This window comes from Cervus canadensis, chromosome 21, assembly GCF_019320065.1.
Source record: "Cervus canadensis isolate Bull #8, Minnesota chromosome 21, ASM1932006v1, whole genome shotgun sequence".
In the NCBI taxonomy this organism is placed as follows: Eukaryota; Metazoa; Chordata; class Mammalia; order Artiodactyla; family Cervidae; genus Cervus; species Cervus canadensis.
In genome coordinates this window covers 24,138,767-24,156,049 of record NC_057406.1, presented here as the reverse complement: position 1 = coordinate 24,156,049, position 17,283 = coordinate 24,138,767, and the positions used below count along the sequence as shown (strand labels likewise).

The following is a 17,283-nucleotide window of genomic DNA, read 5'->3' as shown; positions in this document are numbered from 1 at the left end:
ATTTTCAAGTGAATGTCTAGACACTTTGGAACATTTTTAAAATAAGCAAATCTCACATATACATATATATGTAATGCATTTAAATGTAGCAGAGGCACTTGCTACTCTTTTAAGAATTTATTGTTTAAAGTTGTAATTTATTACTTTATGAGTTTTAAGAAAAACTAAATTTCATTTTCAATACTAGCAAAAAGGAGGCAGCTTTCCCTGCTATATAAAAAACTCAGGAGATCCATTACATTAATTACCTAATTTCAGAAAAATCCCAAGGCTATAGAGGCCTAGGGGGTCAGCTGAATTTCTGAAGCAAGTGTTTATTTTCTAAATCCTTCAACAACCAGTAACTCCCCACTGAGACTTGTGGGTTCTATTTACAAAATTATTTTAAAAGTTATTCCTGCAAGAATGTTCGTTACAGTTGATTCTTGCATCCAATTAAAAGAAACGTCTTGACATTTTAAAAGCACAACGTATCTCAAAAATCTAGATGAAACACTATAGCTTTTCAAAGTTAGTCTTCATTTTCTTTCCCTTCTGACACTGCTTCGATAAATTAGTTGCAAAACATCACAATTTAGTTCACCTTCAAAATTTTTATTTTGCATTTATTATCTGATTCTGAAACTTAAAAACGTACTGCTCTTGTGAGACTCGGAATTCAGCCAAAAACCATATCAATAATCTTGTAAAACAAAGCTTTAGGTAAGGGACCAATCTTACAGGTTAAGCGCACTTTTAAATATTCTCTAAGAAAACTAGTATGTATCCCCGTCAAGATCTTGGAGCATTTATAACTGATAGTAAGAATTGACCTCTATATAACATCTCTCTCTTTAGTTGCTAATCTGTGTCCGATTCTTGAGACTCCATGGACTGTAGCCTGCCAGGGTACTCCTCTGTCCCTGGGATTCTCCAGGCAAGAATACTGGAGTTGGTTGCATTTCCTTCTCCAGAGGATCTTCCCCACCCAGGAATCCAACCGGGGTCTCCTGCATTGCAGGCAGATTCTTTACCAACTGAGCTATGAGGGAAGCCCATATCTAACACACTTTCCGGTAAGAGATACTATTTTTGAATGTTTAAACTCACCTTTAAGGGGAAAAGATATGGGACGAGTCTTAGATAAAGAGCAGGCAAAAGAGAAGGAAAGGACAAAGATTAGACCTAAGGGAACACACCCCTTTGTACGGTGACGTCATAAAGGATATTTTGTGAGTGAAAAGACCGGTAGGTAAAAAGACACAATGTAAACCAACCTCACCTCTCGTAAACTTAAAACTGACTATACGTGTGTCCTCACATTTCCTCTTCAAAAAACGAATCCTGTAGATTAGCAATCCGGGACTCTAACATTTACAGTGATTTCCTCAGGTCTACAAATGTTCTGTGGAAAAATCAACTTCCGGGAGCAAACCAAGCTAAATGCATGAACCACGGCAGCAAGCGTTACTCCGGGATTCCTTTTCAAACAGAAACTCCCCAAAGATTTCATGCGCTTACATCATAAACGAGAAAAAAATCTACAGAAACACAATTCCAGGTGACACAAATAGCGCTAAACAGGTCCCTCGGATGTTAGGTCAGAATGCCTGTGGCCCGAGAGGTAGAAGAGAAGCCTCCTCAGCCAAACATATAGCCCACCCGCTTCATTTTCACACTCTTATTGGGCTAGACAAATGTCAATCAACATGAAACCGTTGAACTGAGTGGTGGAGGCGGGCTCTTAGCCGATAACCAACCAATTCGGTACTGTATTGGGGCGGAAGGGACTCTGGTCCTGCAGCTCTCAGTTACTCTCTATGGTTCCAGGGCGAAGAAACGCGGAGATCTTCGGCCCGGAAGTGACGTAGGGATGGCGGAGGGGCGCGAGGTTTCAAGATGGCGGTGGTTGGGTGGTTGACCGAAAGGCCGAGGTGAAGGCCCCTACGAAGTCAAACGGGCCGAGAATCGTCCCCTCCCCGCTTCTCACAGCCCCAGGAGCCCAGCAGAAGCGTGAGTGTGCGGGATCGTTCCACTCCGTTACTTCACCTTTCCCGTCCCTTCGCGGGGCCCGCGCGGTTGCCTCGGGAACGCCAGGCCCCTCAGTCCCGCTCTTCTCCGCGGTTGGGGTCTCCCCAATCGCGGACTAGGGGGTCTCTTTGGGCGGCGCTGCGTCCAGCGGTTAAGCGGCTGTGTTCGCCTGGGTCGGTCAGTGCCGCCTCCTGACGCTGACCGGTTGGTTGCCTTAGGCTTGCTGCTACCTCGAGTCGGGAATCAACCGTCGCTATGGTTTCGGCAGTTGCAAATGCTGTTGGCTCCTTTGCTGGACTTGGGCTCCGTCCCTTGGGAGCCTCTTTGACTGTTGAAAGTTGCCCTAAAAGATTCGTGACCGGATTTACCCATCTCATCTGGGTTTAGACAAGACAAGTAGTTTGTGCAGACTAAGGCTCTAGTGTCCTCTGTAACTATCCTAGGTTTCATTTGTGGGAGAAGAGGGTTAAAAAAAAAAAAAAAATGAGCCTAAGGATAACTGAGAGAGGGAAGCAAAAAAGATACAGGCCTTCAAAGATGTGAGTGCTTGTATTTGTGCTAATTTTGCTTGTTTTCGCTTCCTTTCTTCCCCAATTCCAGTTTTTCTGAGAAAGCAAACCCTTGACAGGGTAAATTAGTTGCGACTGGAACAGCTTTGAAGCGTTTAGCAGAAATCAAGGCAGTTGGATACTTTCTGGAAGACGCCTTAACTAATAAACTTGCCTGACAAAACCTTCGTGAAGGGAAGGTATAATTCTATGGTCCGTTTAAAAAATCTACCTCATGATCTTCCCTTTACCTCCCTTTAAAAGTGTCTGCTTTCAAAGGGAAGGAAATTTATTACTCTTTCTTACTGGAAAGAGCAAAGTATCAGAAAGTTGTCATCCATTTGGAATAACTGGAAGAGGTGATTATGATAGTGTCTTCCTGCACGTGTGCTCAGTCTTGGCCAACTCTTTGCGACCCCATGGGCTGTAGCCCTCCAGGCTCCTCTGTCCCGGTGATTTTTCAGGCAATAATATTGGAGTGGGTTGCCATTTCCTCCTCTGGGGATCTGCCTCCCCCAGGGATCGAACCCAAGTCTCTTGCATCTCCTGCACTGACAGGCTCTTTCTTTACCTCTGCGCCTCTTGGGAAACCCATAATAATTTCTTAGGTCAATTAAAGTTTTGACTTACAAAATATTTTCCCTCATACACAATTACTCCTTTCAGTTACCTTAAATAATACAAGTCAGGAGTCAAGTAGACATTAGTAAGAAAAATTTGTATCTTGATTTTTATACAAGCTCATATAATATTTTGACTATTTGTGGTTTTATGTTTTTAAGTTTCTGCTTAAGAATCAAGAATTATATCTGAATTGGAACTAAATCTAAATTAATAAATAGGCTTAAATTGATGAGTTTTTACTGTCTTAGTGGTGATGAGAATACAGGCCAAGAAACCATGGAGAAGGACAAGGATGAGCTATTTGTCCTTGAGCCTAGATCATTACCCTCATTTCCCTTTTACTCCTTTTTCAGCCTGCATATAAATCAAGGGAGAATATAAGAAAAGAACAAATGACCTCTCATGTACATAGTGTGTGTCATATTGCTGAAACATTCTTTGATGATTGATTTTTTCCAATTGATGGGTCAGTGCTGTGATCCATAAAAGAAAGTTAATTGATGAGTTAATGATAGTAGTAATCTTGTAGTAATCTTCATACTCATTACCTTTATAAATAATAGGGATCTAATTTTTTGTGGTTGGAGAAGTTGAAGCTGTTTTTCCTGGGCATTAAGTTAAAACTAGGGAAAGAACAAGGTCTTAATAATCAAAGTTTCTTTTCAGAGATGGTCGGGAAGAAAAGTTTATAAATATAAAAAGGAAAAAATCTTGTAAATTAAGGAAAAATAAGCCTTTTTGTCTTCACAGGTTTTAGGTTTTATTTTTTAAATAAGCAAGTAAATCAAACAACTTGTCAACATGGGGCGGAGATCCACGTCATCCACCAAAAGTGGAAAATTTATGAACCCTACAGACCAAGCCAGTAAGTGTCCATTAATGTGGAATGATGAAGAAGAGGGGTGGTAAAAATTGCCTCAGGGAGTCTATTTTATTATTTTCTTAATTACAAGATCTGTAGTATTTGTTAATTAAAGTTATCTACTGTTCTAGTGGGCACATGATTAAAACTTTAAACATGCAACAAAAGGTAGTACCCATATTTTTAATTTGGTTGACTTGCAAAGTAGAATTAGCTTAAAGCCTTCTTTTTTGTATGTGGCATTTTTAACAAATTGCTTTGTAAGTGCCTTTTTAGTACTTTATGGCATCTTTTCAGATTCATAGTTATTTTTTTAAGAAACTTAAAAATGTCTTGAGGCAGTCTTGGTTGGCATAATTAGAAGGGTGCTATTGGTATCTAGTGGAGGCAGGGAATGGTGTTAAATATCCTAGAGCTCACAGAGCAACCTCTGACAGTAAAAAATTACTTGTATTAAATTGGAGAAAATGCTAATGTTCAAGGCTTTAAGTTTTATATTCTCTCCCTCTCTTAAGGAAAAGAAGCTCGGAAAAGAGAATTAAAGAAGGTATGATTCCAGAAGCATCCTGTTAGACATAAGTGTAATTTGACCCCTCTTATTTGAGATGAGTGGATTTAGAAACATTTCCATTTATTTGCCAGAAAAGATACTTTATGCTTCTCATAACAAACCATATGATTTACTAAGCCACAGTGCTGGGAAACCGAACTAAGTTTGTAGATAAGCTCATGATGAGTTATTATAACATTTTTTATTTGATTACCATTCTCAGTGACTTAAAGAAATACTTTAAGAAATGCTTCTCTTGCCATTTAACTGCTTTGTTGGAAGCTACTGAATTAGTGAATGGAAGTAAATGTGACACTAAATTTTCCTGAGGATGATTTTGTTGAATTTGTGGAAAAGTGTCCCCGGAATAAAAAAGAATTTGCATTTTAGTGTCATGCCTTAACACACTGAGAGAACCTAGTTTTTCAGTAGTTTCCAGCTGTTCATTCTTGTTTCATTGCTAGCATTAAATTTTGCAAAACTTAGATCTTTTTGTCTAAACTGCAAACATTTGGGGGAATAAAAAAATGATACTACTCCTGTTTGCAGTGGTTGAAACAAGTGATCAGAAACTAAGAAGTTCAACTTCAGTTTAAATGGATTTTTGAGACACATTGAAATGAAAACTCAGGAGTATTCAGCTTCTGCAAATTGTGCTCTTTTTTCTTTTTTTTAAGAACAAAAAACAGCGCATGATGGTACGAGCTGCAGTTTTAAAGATGAAGGATCCCAAACAAATTATCCGGGACATGGAAAAATTGGATGAAATGGGTAAGATTTTGTAAAGGGATGGATTTTATAGCAGAGATAATAGTCTGATACATAGAGACAGGCAGTTAATGAGTGAAGCAGAACAGATATAAGAATTACAGATACAGAAATACAGAAAGCATGACAGCATGCGATGCTTGGATTTAGTTTTAGCGTTAGAAAAACAAAATGAAGTGAAGGGATGTTACCAACTTTAAATCTCATCTAGAATAAGAGGGAGGCCGTTATTTAGCTTTAGCTAATTGTTATTTATAAGATAACAAAAGCTCAGTTTGGCCAGTTCATTTTTTTAAGAGAAGACTAAGTGCTTTTTGAAATCACCTTGGGCTTTTTTTGTTTTGGGTTTCAATGTTGGCACCTACCATGTAAATCTCAATATTAGGCCACCATGAATGTGTCCGTTGCCCGTCTTTTCCAATAGACGATCCAAAGATAAATGACTACTTAGTAAGGATATAGAAGAAATCAAATACTTAAAATCACATTTTTAAAAATATCCTATTAGAATTTCTTCCTTTTTTGCATTATATAGGATAATTTTATCTAGTCTCATCATGTGCATCTTCAGTATCACTGCTTTGTCATTACTGGAATCCATATGAAACAACTGCATGTTATCTTTTCTTGTATCTGAGTTGCTTGAGAATCATCTGTGATGCTGCCACCGGAAGTTCTATTCTAACTCACAGAGAAGTTCCTTTAGTTTAAAAAACCTCTTCAAAATAGAATGCAGTTTTACCAAGTCCCAAAGATTGTATAACATATTTGATTAACCCTTATTTCCTTATTTATATACTTTATACTTACAGGTATGAAAGGAAAAAAGTCTTTGGAAGTATTTTTAACAGATTACAATTAATTAAAAGTAGGAGTCCAGAATGGCCTAAAGTGACTTTAGGTAGTTATAAATAATACAGAGGAGAGTCACAAAATGGATTCTGTATTCAACCCATTCTGTTAACTTGAGAACATGGAGTTTTTAATTTTCCTTTTTTTTAGTAGCTTTCAAACATCCAAAAATAGTCTAATTAACTCCATAGTTTTCAGCTGTCAAGTTTTTGCCAATTCTGCTTTCTGTCCCCTGCATTTTTTTTTTTAATTGCATTTTGAAAGAATCTTTACAAGTTTTGTTTACAAAGGTTTCCATACAGGTTTCTGGTTTGCCCAAAAAAACAGATAGTGAGTGAAAGAGATGCAGTGAAACTTCTCAGTGATGCATTAAGTAGGGTTCCAAAAACATCCAGTTATGTGGGGTTGTGGTATTAAAAGCTTTCTCAAATAATGTGGGAGATACTGAAGCCAGCCTGGGCAAGAGTTCTGGGTCAAACTGCATCATCTCCCTCCCAGTTCAGCTATAACTGATTCCACTTGTTGCCTCTAGTCTAAATATTGGTAGGGACAATTGCTTTCCCTGGCATGTCAGGATATTTACCTATTAAATGACCCCAAATTATGTATTAATAACTTAGGTTTATTTAGCTTTTTTTATCTTGTTACATGCCAGGATTGGTTCTTTTTTTTTTTCCCCCACATTTTCATTTAATCTTCACTTTCGCAACAGCTCTTTTGGGTGGGTATATTGTCCCTCCTTTACAGTTGAGGAAGCTTAGGCACAGAGACATTACCTTTCTCAAGGTTACACTGTTCAAAAGGGGCACAGCTGGGATTTAAAGTTAAACACTTAGCACTTTCATGAATCACACTAGGAATAGTGTGGTTTGAGACCACACTTCTGATATTGAATAATACATCATCAAAGTGTTAATAAGATTTAAGAAAGATAATAAGTAAGCTTGTGATTCTTTTAAGAAAAAGGAGGAAGGAACACTAGTCATCAGAGCTCTAATTATAATTCATAAAACTCAATACAAACTAATTTAAACAGAAAAAAGTATTCCTTGACTCCCATAATTGGGAAATCCTGGAGGGAAGTGGGCCTCAAAAACCCAAATATTTTGAGCAAGACTGTCCATCTGTCTGACCTAGTGAATTTCTTAGGTAGAAGAAATTCTGTCCAGCCAGTGAATTTCTTGGAAAGAAGGTGGAATATGTGGTGGAGTTAGTGATGGTTGAGAGATGAGGCCATGGACAGCTCTAGGTTTATTTCATTCCTACATGTGAGAGCTTCTTTCCCATATTTAAAGTCTTGGAGAAGGATCTGGTCCCAATTTGGCTCACGTGCCGGTTGATCTCGGAGTCAGTCACTGGCAAAAGGAGATGGAGGGAGGCAGGTATGGTTGACCAGGCAGACCTGGAAGTCCTGTGCTAATCCAATCCCTTCTGGTCCCTCTTGGAGACCAAATTAAGCTCCATGTTGAACACACCGGAAGAGAAAGGTTTAAGTAGCTCAACAAGGAACACTAACTCATACAAAAATAGTAGTTGAGTGGTGAGCCAGATACCAGTTTATGTTTGCAGTCTCATTTGATCATCAGAGCTTGATTGTGAAGTAGTTGATGTCCCCATTTTCCAGATGAAGAAGCTGAAGATCAGAGAGTTTAAGTGCGCAGGATCTCAGAATTCAATGACGGACCCAGTGTAGTATGTAAGCCCAGGCCTATAGTTGTTGATATACTAACAGCTGTATCAGGTTGTTAGCACAGAGGAATGAAATTGATTTTTATTACAATGATAATAAAAATAAAGTCAGGTGACATTTTTTAGGAAAGGAAGTAAAATTAATAGGCATCTTAAAGGGATGAAATGTCAATAAATGTACAGTTCTTGTTTGACAAGAATATATCTGGTGTCTAAATCCCCTTTTGAAAAGTTTTAACATGTAAGTGTATTTTTAATAAATGATGTAATCTGTTGAAGTGACTTTTTTGTGTGTGTTTAATGCCATAATCTGCTTTTTTTCCTCTCAGAGTTTAACCCAGTGCAGCAGCCACAGTTAAATGAGAAAGTGCTGAAAGACAAGCGTAAAAAGCTACGTGAAACATTTGAACGTATTCTACGACTCTATGAGAAAGAGAATCCAGATATTTACAAAGAATTGAGAAAGCTAGAAGTAGAATATGAACAGAAGAGGGCTCAACTTAGTCAATATTTTGATGCTGTCAAGGTAATCACGTTTCTTTTGAGAGCTAAACTAGAATTTTATAGTTAGACTTACTCTTAAAGTTGATAATGGGAAACTTGATGTTGAACCTCCTCCTCTTGTCAGACTAAACATATATCTACCCCATTAGCCAGCAAATCTAACCCTCTGTGTTTATGCAAGGGAACTTTATCTACCTGCCACTACAGTAATAGCTGGAGTGGAAACAGCCCAGCTACCCATTAATGAGATGACTGATAAACTGTTACATTTTCCTAAAATTAAATGCTACTCAGTAATAAAAGGGAATGACCAGCTAATAATCCAAAAAACATGAGGTAAAATTTTTAATGGCTAAATCTCAAAAACATACTATCCTTTCTTCATGGTTATGATTCCATTTACATGAAATTCTAGACCAGGCAAAACTAATTTATGGAGGAAGAAATTTGTATCAGTAGTGGCCTTGGGATAGTGTTAAGGATTGATTGGGAGTAAGTATGAAATTATATGCATTTGTCAAAATTCACTGAATTTGTACATTTTATTGTAAATTGTGCCTCAAGAACAAAATGTTTTTAAAAATGATTTAATTTGGTAAAGTATGTAGCATGGGTCCCATTTTACAGATAAGAAAGCTAAGGTTACTTACTTCATCATACAGCTTGTATGTGACAGGAATTCAACAGCAGCAGGCTAATTTTAGAGTCCAAGTGCTACCACTGAATACATACTATCCAGAGGTTTCAACTAACTGACAATCTTAAAAATGTTGACTTGGCTTTGTTTCTCATGATACTTAATGTTAGGTGGAAAGCAAATCCAGGTAATGAAATAGCTGATGTAGAGTTTGTGGTGTTGAGTTGGGGGATTACTCTTACTGACCAGAAGACACTCTCTTTCAGAATGCCCAGCATGTGGAAGTGGAGAGTATTCCTCTGCCAGATATGCCGCATGCTCCTTCCAACATCTTGATCCAGGACATTCCACTTCCTGGGGCCCAGCCACCCTCCATCCTTAAGAAGACCTCAGCCTATGGGTAAGGCAGTGGTAACAGAACCCAGTAGCATGTAGTAAAAGCACCTTTTGACTATCCTGTGCCAGTATTATTGCAGTGGAAAGTAAAGGACAGTGGGGATGTAAGCAGTTCTTTGGTTAGATAGAACCTGAGAGCTCCTTTAAAAATTGTTTAGAAGAGGAAGCGGATATCTCATTATTGGTAATGTGATTGCTGTAAATTTTCTTTACAGACCTCCAACTCGGGCAGTTTCTATACTTCCTCTTCTTGGACATGGCGTTCCACGTTTGCCCCCTGGCAGGAAACCTCCAGGTCCTCCTCCGGGCCCACCTCCTCCTCAAGTCTTACAAATGTATGGCCGCAAAGTGGGCTTTGCCCTAGATCTTCCCGCTCGTAGGCGAGATGAAGACATGTTATATAGTCCTGAACTTGGTAAGGAGTGACTATTCCTTTTGCTCTTAGAACCTTTCCACCTTCACTTTTAATTTAGCTGTATAACATCTTGTTCACCACCCTCAGAACCTGGGAAATAAATGAGGCTACCCTGTACATACCAACAGATGGATAAATCATAGATCTACTCAGGAAAACAGTATGCATAAGGAACTATAGAAATGTCTGTTGTATTTTAAAGTAGACTTTCCTTGAAGATACACTCTCTTACCGTCAGTACCTTAAAAATTGGTCACTTGTGTACTTGTTTCCCATTTAGCTTTATTTTCATTCGACTAGAGCATCCTTGTATACAGTTACAATGATTGTGCATGTCCTTATGTAGCTTTCTGAGTGGAATTTGTTCTCAATTTCAAAATTGAAACTTAAAGCTTCAAAGCTTTAAAAAAAATCTTACATTATAAAAAAGGAGAATTTAAAACTATTGTCAAGTGGAAATATTGTCAGACTATGTGAATAGCTGAGTTCATATAGATAAAATTTAATCGAGTTATTCTGAGTCAAATAGCCTGGCTTTCTGTATTTGGGGGTACCATATAGGATCCAGCTATGTAACTTGATCCTGGCTCCCTCTTCCCTTTCCAGCTCAGCGGGGTCATGACGATGATGTTTCTAGCACCAGTGAAGATGATGGCTATCCTGAAGACATGGACCAGGATAAGCATGACGACAGTACTGATGACAGCGACAGTGACAGATCAGATGGAGAAAGTGAAGGGGATGAATTTGTACACCGTGATGACACTGAGAGAGAAAACAATGAAGAAAAAAAATCAGGTATGTGAAGATGAAAGTTTCATGGTATTAAGCAATAAAAAGCACACAAGCTGAAGGTCTTGATTTATTAATGGATCCATGAAAGTAATTGTGAGTGCCTTGAAAGGAGGATCAGTGCTCTATTCATCTTTGTAACTCCAAAGTCTCAACGTTGTTGACACACAGTAAGTAGCTGGTGGATGTTTGTGAGAGGAAAAAAAAACTGAGCTGTGTATGTGATTTTTTTAAAAAAAATCTACATAGTAAAGTCCACTTTTGGGGAAAATGCATAAGGATGTCCTATCATGGTTATGTGTAGGAAGAAAACCATATTCACCTGATTGTTTTTTAATGAGTCTGTTTACATATCTATGTTTGAAGTCCTTTATATTATTCTATGTTCATGCAGTCTTAAGTGAACAAGAAAAGGTAAACCTGTGAGTGGAGTCATGGTTTAATGGAAACGTCGTACTTATAATGTATGTTATCTGTTTATTATAAATTCAGACTGAGCTACATGTACTTTCAGAAAGTAGCTATGTCATTCATTAAGGGAATTTACAAAATGTACCATCTGTCATATTCTAGTAGCCTTGGAGCTTCTTTTGTAATTGCAGTCTTCAAAACAGTATTTATATATTAGTAATATTACAGTATTGATAATGATGATAAAATTTTCTCCAGATATTCCTTAAATCATGGTTGCAAACCAGAAAGCTAGTTTAAAGAGGTAGATAGAACTGGTAGTGAAAAATGGTAGAGGACACTTAGGTAAGAAGTGGTACTGGAAAGTGGAAAGTTGCTAGAGCCACACCAGTTCCCTTTTTCTCTAGACTGTGGTCATTTGCCTCATTTTCCTCTTTTTGGACGAACTAATTTTTTTATATATTGAATGATGATGAATACAAATATCAATATATTCATTGATGCACATATGTTGGAAATGGTTATCCTAACTATGACTTGATATTCAGCTAATAATTGAGTTTTTACTATGTACAAAGCATTTTTCTACACACTAAGGATGCAGAGTAAACGAAACTAAAGCCTGCCTACATAGAACTTTTATCCTATAAATGTTTACCATCTAAGAATAAGAACGCTCCTAATACTATACCATTTAGCATCTTCAGGTGTCTGGTAGAGAGCCTTTGTCAGGTTAAGGAGTTCCCTTTTAGTCTAAGTTTGCTAAGAGGTTTTAATTATACTTTTTAATCATCTCTTGGGATATTGTTAATGATTTTTCTTTCTTTTTGCTGTTTATTGTAATGAATTACATTCATGGCTTTTCTAATGTTAACTCATTTTTGCGTTTCTGGGACCAACCCTACATGTTTATGAAGTTATTTTCTTTTAAAACACTGTCGAATTCAATCTGCTTATGTTTTATGTTGGCCAGCAGGTTTATTTTGGTATGTGGGTTCTGCTAGCTTCAAGTTCTGGATAGCACTCCATCTTTTCCTGTGCCCTTTTACAGGAAATTGCTCTAACTTAACATTTGGCTGAATTTCCTTGTAAAGTTATTTGGGCCAGGTGCCTTTGAGGAACTTTTATTTGATTACCATTTTAATTTCTATTTTCTGATCTTGTCACCCCTTTGGCCAGTTGTAAGTAACATTTTTCTAGAAAATTATCAATTACTTTCATTGGCATGTTCAGTTTTATTGGCATAAAGTTTTCAGTAGTGGTGGCTCAGTCAGTAAAGAATTCTCCTGCAATGCAGGAGACCTGGGTTCAATCCCAGGGTTGGGAAGATCCCCTGGAGAAGGAAATGGCAACCCACTCCAGTATTCTTGTCTGGAGAATTCCATGGACAGAGGAGCCTGGTGGGCTATACAGTCCATGGGGTCTCAAAGAGTCGGACACGATTGAGTGACTTAACACTTTCACTTTCAACTTTAAAATCACTGTAGCATGTATTTACCACCAGTGGGCATTTGATTTACTGTCTTTAATATAGCTCTGTCTTTTTGCCAAGTAGTGGGAAGCAGTTATAGCTAGTATTTTGTTTATAGTAAACATATACTGAATTTTGTTGATCCTTTCCCTTCTCTGATCCTTTAGGTCTAAGTGTACGGTTTGCAGATATGCCTGGAAAATCTAGAAAGAAGAAGAAGAAAAACATGAAGGAGCTGACTCCTCTCCAAGCCATGATGCTTCGAATGGCAGGTGAGGCATGGAAAGAACAGTGATTGATATTTCCTCCTGCCAGTTGCTTTACATACATTTTTCTATTTAATATCTTAGCAATCAAGTAATAAATTCTTGTTTTTCAAAAGTCAAGGTTTGGAGACATTGAGGTAAGCTGCCCAAAGTTAACCAGCCAGTAAATAGTTGGACTGGCATTTAAGTCCAGGTCTATCTGGTCTATCTTGTTCTAAACTTGGACTCCTTGCACTCTGCTGCCCTAGTATGGATGAGAAGAATACTACTGTATTCTTGGGTATCTGAGTATTCTGTTGAAGGAGACTGGTTGTTAATTTTAAGAAAGCATTTATTGAGCATGTGTTGTAGGCATTGCTATTTCACAGGCTGTAAAATACGAATCTGCTCCATTTGTCTGGTTTCCAATTTCTTTCAGGGCAGGAAATCCCCGAGGAGGGCCGAGAAGTCGAGGAGTTTTCAGAGGACGACGATGAAGAGTCAGATGATTCCGAAGCAGAGAAGCAGTCACAGAAGCAGCACAAAGAGGAGTCTCTCTCTGATGGCACATCTGCAGCTTCCCAGCAGCAAGCCCCTCCACAGTCTGTTCCTCCATCTCAGATACAAGCACCCCCCATGCCAGGACCACCTCCGCTTGGACCGCCACCTGCTCCACCTTTACGGCCACCTGGACCACCTACAGGCCTTCCTCCTGGACCACCTCCAGGTAAGTACTTACTTGCTATAAATAAATAAGCCTAAATGTGGTTACAGTGAAGTTATTCCAGAAAGTAGACATCATTAGCAGTAATGATTTCTGGTTTCCTGCTAGTGTAATTTTCTAAGAAATCAAGATTCTCCAAGGATAAGCACAACTTGCTCACTCCTAGAACATGGTTTGCAAGTCATAGAACTTGTGACAGCTGTCTCTTTCTCCAGAGCTCTTCTTTTTCAGAGTTTATCAGTTCTGATATTAGCAGTTTAGCAAGCAGAAACTAGAGTATATAACTGAGCTGTTTAGAATTACTCTTCAGTATACCGAGTTGACCCAGTTCTCGGTTGTGAATAGGACGAGAGCACAGTAGATGCTACTGCATATCCGTCTTTGGTTGGGAGTTACTGGATGTTAGTGTAATCTGTATAGTTAGAGACTGAAGTCATCAGTATTAATCAGGTCTTCAGCTTAAAAGTATAATAAGTTAATTTACAGCTTGAAACAACATATAAAACTTACTGGCCAATTATGATTTTTAGTCCGATAGTCTGCCAGTTAAATTTTCAGTTGAGTCATTCTCTTCTGACTAGTGCAAAGCAAAATTACCTATCCTATGACATTCTCAGTGGTCTTTGTATATCTTAATGAGTTTCAGAGGATCCTTAAAGCACCATGCTTTTCATACTGCATTTTCAGCTTATGTGGGAGCCATTTAAGAAATGTCATCTTTGTGTATCTCCAGCCCAGCAGAGCTGTGGTTTAAAATGCTTTATGTTAGGACTGGGAAATAAAGAGAAATGGACCATAATAAATTTTGAAGTTATTTGATGTTAAGTTAAAGTGAAACCACATCTCAGTTATCTTATACCACAATTACTACTTCAGATATATTTGTTTGATGTTAACTAAGCACTTTTCTCGTTTCAGGAGCTCCTCCGTTCCTGAGACCACCTGGAATGCCAGGGCTCCGAGGGCCTCTACCCCGACTTTTACCTCCAGGCCCGCCACCAGGTCGGCCCCCTGGCCCTCCTCCAGGCCCACCTCCGGGTCTGCCTCCTGGCCCTCCTCCTCGGGGACCCCCACCACGGCTACCTCCCCCAGCACCTCCAGGTGAAGCTTTGCTTTCTGTGACAAAAATCTGTCTGCTATATATTTCATTTGTCCTAAGACATTTTCACATTTCAGTATCCTAAAATCAAGCGGTATCTTAAAATGGTGTTTTTAAATTGCTTCTGGCCTAGGTAGAAGTTCTTACCAGTGGTATTTGAATTGGATGCTGTCACAGAGGGGACTTTTCCTTGCCAGAGAACACTTTGGATTAAAGTGTTGATTTAAGATTTTTTTTAGGACCACACTTAGAGTTGTGAAGTCATTCTATACATCTGCATGGGTATCAACTTTTAAATTTACAATCACAAGGGGAAGTTTTTTTTCTTCCATTCTCTCTACCCAGTGTCAAGGTTAGATAGGTAAATTTCCTTTTGATCTTATATGTGGCAGGTATATTTCTGGTTTACTACATTGATTGTCTCAATTTAATGTGAAGGTCTCCTTTTAAGCTCCTCAGCTTGTTCTTGGACATTTTTTTCTCTCTCAGTGGTATATGGAATAATTATGAGTCTGTATAAGCAATAGTGTCCTAGGTTGAGGAAATTTGGTACTTTATTCTCAGTCTTAAAGAGGGTATTTGGAGAAAATTATTCTGCACTTCCTGGTAAATGGTAATGGTATGTCCAAACCATCAGTAGGACATGAATTCTTTTCCAGTAATGGTGACATTTTATGATTAGTCAGATTTTCTCATTCCAACATTAAAATTGTATTTCCTGCCCATTCAGCTACATTTTAAGGAGGAGGAGTATTGTGTAAATCAGTAATAATGCATGGGAATCAAATCCCAACCTTGGCTTGATCGCATCTGCACTGTACAGATGGAATAAAATCTTAGGTTATCAAATTACAGATTCAGCCATCTTAAGATCATATTTGAAAACAGTTGATGGTGTTACTTTTACTTTAAAGTAGTGCATTATTAAGAGAGGAGGAAAACATAAGAATTGGGATACAGATGGAAGGCGAATACTGTTTTACAAAAAAAATATTCTTTACTATCAAAATATATTCCTGAGTTTCAGATAGCAGGCAGTATGATTTATTTTCTACAAATTGTGCTTTTCAAGAAATTGTCAGCCTGTGTTTGTAAAGTCCTTAATAGTAGTTACATTTTATTATTGTGTTCTCCTTCATCTAGGTATCCCTCCACCCCGTCCTGGCATGATGCGCCCACCTCTGGTGCCTCCCCTTGGACCTGCCCCACCTGGGCTCTTCCCACCAGCTCCCTTACCCAACCCGGGGGTTCTAAGTGCTCCCCCCAACTTGATCCAACGACCCAAGGCGGATGACACAAGCGCAGCCACCATCGAGAAGAAAGCTACGGCAACCATCAGTGCCAAGCCACAGATCACTAATCCCAAGGCAGAGATCACACGATTCGTGCCCACCGCACTGCGGGTGCGTCGGGAGAATAAAGGGGCTGCTGCTGCTCCCCAGAGAAAGTCAGAGGATGATTCTGCTGTGCCTCTTGCCAAAACAGCGCCCAAATCTGGCCCATCTGTTCCCGTGTCGGTGCAGACTAAGGACGATGTCTATGAGGCTTTCATGAAAGAGATGGAAGGGCTGCTGTGACAGCTTTGGATGCTAGATCAGGCTTCTGTTCACATCAGTGGTTCATGGAGAAAGAGGCTCTTACTCAGCTTAGGTGAAAGAGTTGCTTTCACTGTCAGGGTATTTTTAATTTCAGTTCAAGGAATATCCTAAAGTTTAGCCTTGTTCAGAATTTACTGCATATAAAAGAGAGGGTATTTCATGCAAAATAAATTGGTTATTGAAGCAGTGCTGCTAATAACATCCATCCCCCTTCATACCACCATTTTCATCCGGTTTCTTCCCCTACTCCAATTCCTTGGAAACTTGTGATCAAGGGGAACTTTGTTTTGGCTCTCTTGTGTGCTGTGGGCACTGGAGTAGAGATTTCTGGAAAAACCAGTTTATTTCACCCCCATCTTGCCTTTCATGTTTGAGTTATTTTTAATATTTTCTTGTAAATATTTTGTAATATTGTAGTGAAATGGATCACAATGTCATTTCCTAATACAAAGCGATATATGTGGGAAGAAAATGTACAATTCTTTGATTGATTAAAATTCCCACTGATCTAAACTTTGAGTGTTCCATGGAATAAATAAATAAATGTTCTACACCAAGCTATCTTCTGTCTTACTGACAATGTATAAACATAACTTTCATGGGCAGAAAAGCAAGTGTTTAAAATTTGGGTTTTAAGGAACTGCCATTTCTGGTATGGAATATGGAATGAGAATTTTATTGAAAATGGTTAGAACTAAGTTTTAACTTTAAAGGATAAAGATAATTATTTTCCTTTAGGATTATTATATATTGGCTTAGGAAGTTGAGAGGTTTTATTGCTAAGAAGAGTCTTATTCTCCAAGATTACTCTTCCAGAGCTCTGTGAATGGATGGATATCCGTTGAATAGTGAAAAGTTCTCTTAAATCAATTCTAAGCTGTTAAATAGCCAGAAAAGGCTACTGCTATTGCTCTTTTTGAATTTGTCACTTCTGTGAGCTTTTGTTATTAAAAGCACAGAAAATGAATAAGAATGCCTAATGCTTTTAATTTGCATTGGTCTTTTTTTTACAAAGTGCTAATATCTATCCAGTAATACTGGGGAATGACTTCCAGGGATATTTTCCCCATTTTACTGGTGAAGGTATT

The 17,283-nt window shown here is 38.4% G+C and overlaps 2 protein-coding genes across 7 annotated transcripts in view; one reads left to right on the top strand and one right to left on the bottom strand.

Moving 5' to 3' along the window:
• C21H12orf60 (chromosome 21 C12orf60 homolog) overlaps positions 1–17,283 on the bottom strand; it is a 46,744-nt gene that overhangs the window by 14,602 nt on the left and 14,859 nt on the right. The window contains exon 1 of one of the 3 annotated variants that reach the window (XM_043440208.1): positions 1,262–1,555. The exons of 1 other annotated variant lie outside the window; for it this stretch is intronic. The gene's annotated coding sequence lies outside the window, so the exon portion shown is untranslated. Of the gene's footprint in view, positions 1–1,089; positions 1,121–1,261; positions 1,556–17,283 lie in introns of those variants that run through there. One more of the 3 variants, XM_043440209.1, reaches the window with a different exon arrangement.
• Positions 1,836–16,752, top strand: WBP11 (WW domain binding protein 11). 4 transcript variants are annotated; one of them, XM_043440205.1, is made up of 13 exons: positions 1,837–1,992; positions 2,611–2,758; positions 3,933–4,047; positions 4,560–4,591; positions 5,272–5,365; positions 8,233–8,429; positions 9,311–9,444; positions 9,656–9,855; positions 10,462–10,653; positions 12,697–12,801; positions 13,214–13,501; positions 14,417–14,599; positions 15,741–16,752. In XM_043440205.1, exons 3-13 carry the CDS (start codon positions 3,984–3,986, stop codon positions 16,172–16,174), a joined length of 1,923 nt encoding a protein of 640 aa, XP_043296140.1. In that variant the 5' UTR covers positions 1,837–1,992; positions 2,611–2,758; positions 3,933–3,983; the 3' UTR covers positions 16,175–16,752. The 4 variants fall into 4 exon arrangements, with proteins under 4 accessions (XP_043296138.1, XP_043296140.1, XP_043296141.1 ...); XM_043440206.1 differs by having other exon boundaries at positions 1,837–1,998; XM_043440203.1 differs by lacking the exon at positions 2,611–2,758 and having other exon boundaries at positions 1,836–1,992.

Bases quoted from the DNA above. Each gene is read 5' to 3' on its own strand.
- WBP11 (XM_043440203.1), top strand. From the start codon at position 3,984: ATGGGGCGGAGATCCACGTCATCCACCAAAAGTGGAAAATTTATGAAC. The intron at 4,048-4,559 runs GTAAGTGTCCAT...CCCTCTCTTAAG, and splicing joins GAACCCTACAGACCAAGCCA to GAAAAGAAGCTCGGAAAAGA. The intron at 5,366-8,232 runs GTAAGATTTTGT...TTTTCCTCTCAG, and splicing joins GGAAAAATTGGATGAAATGG to AGTTTAACCCAGTGCAGCAG.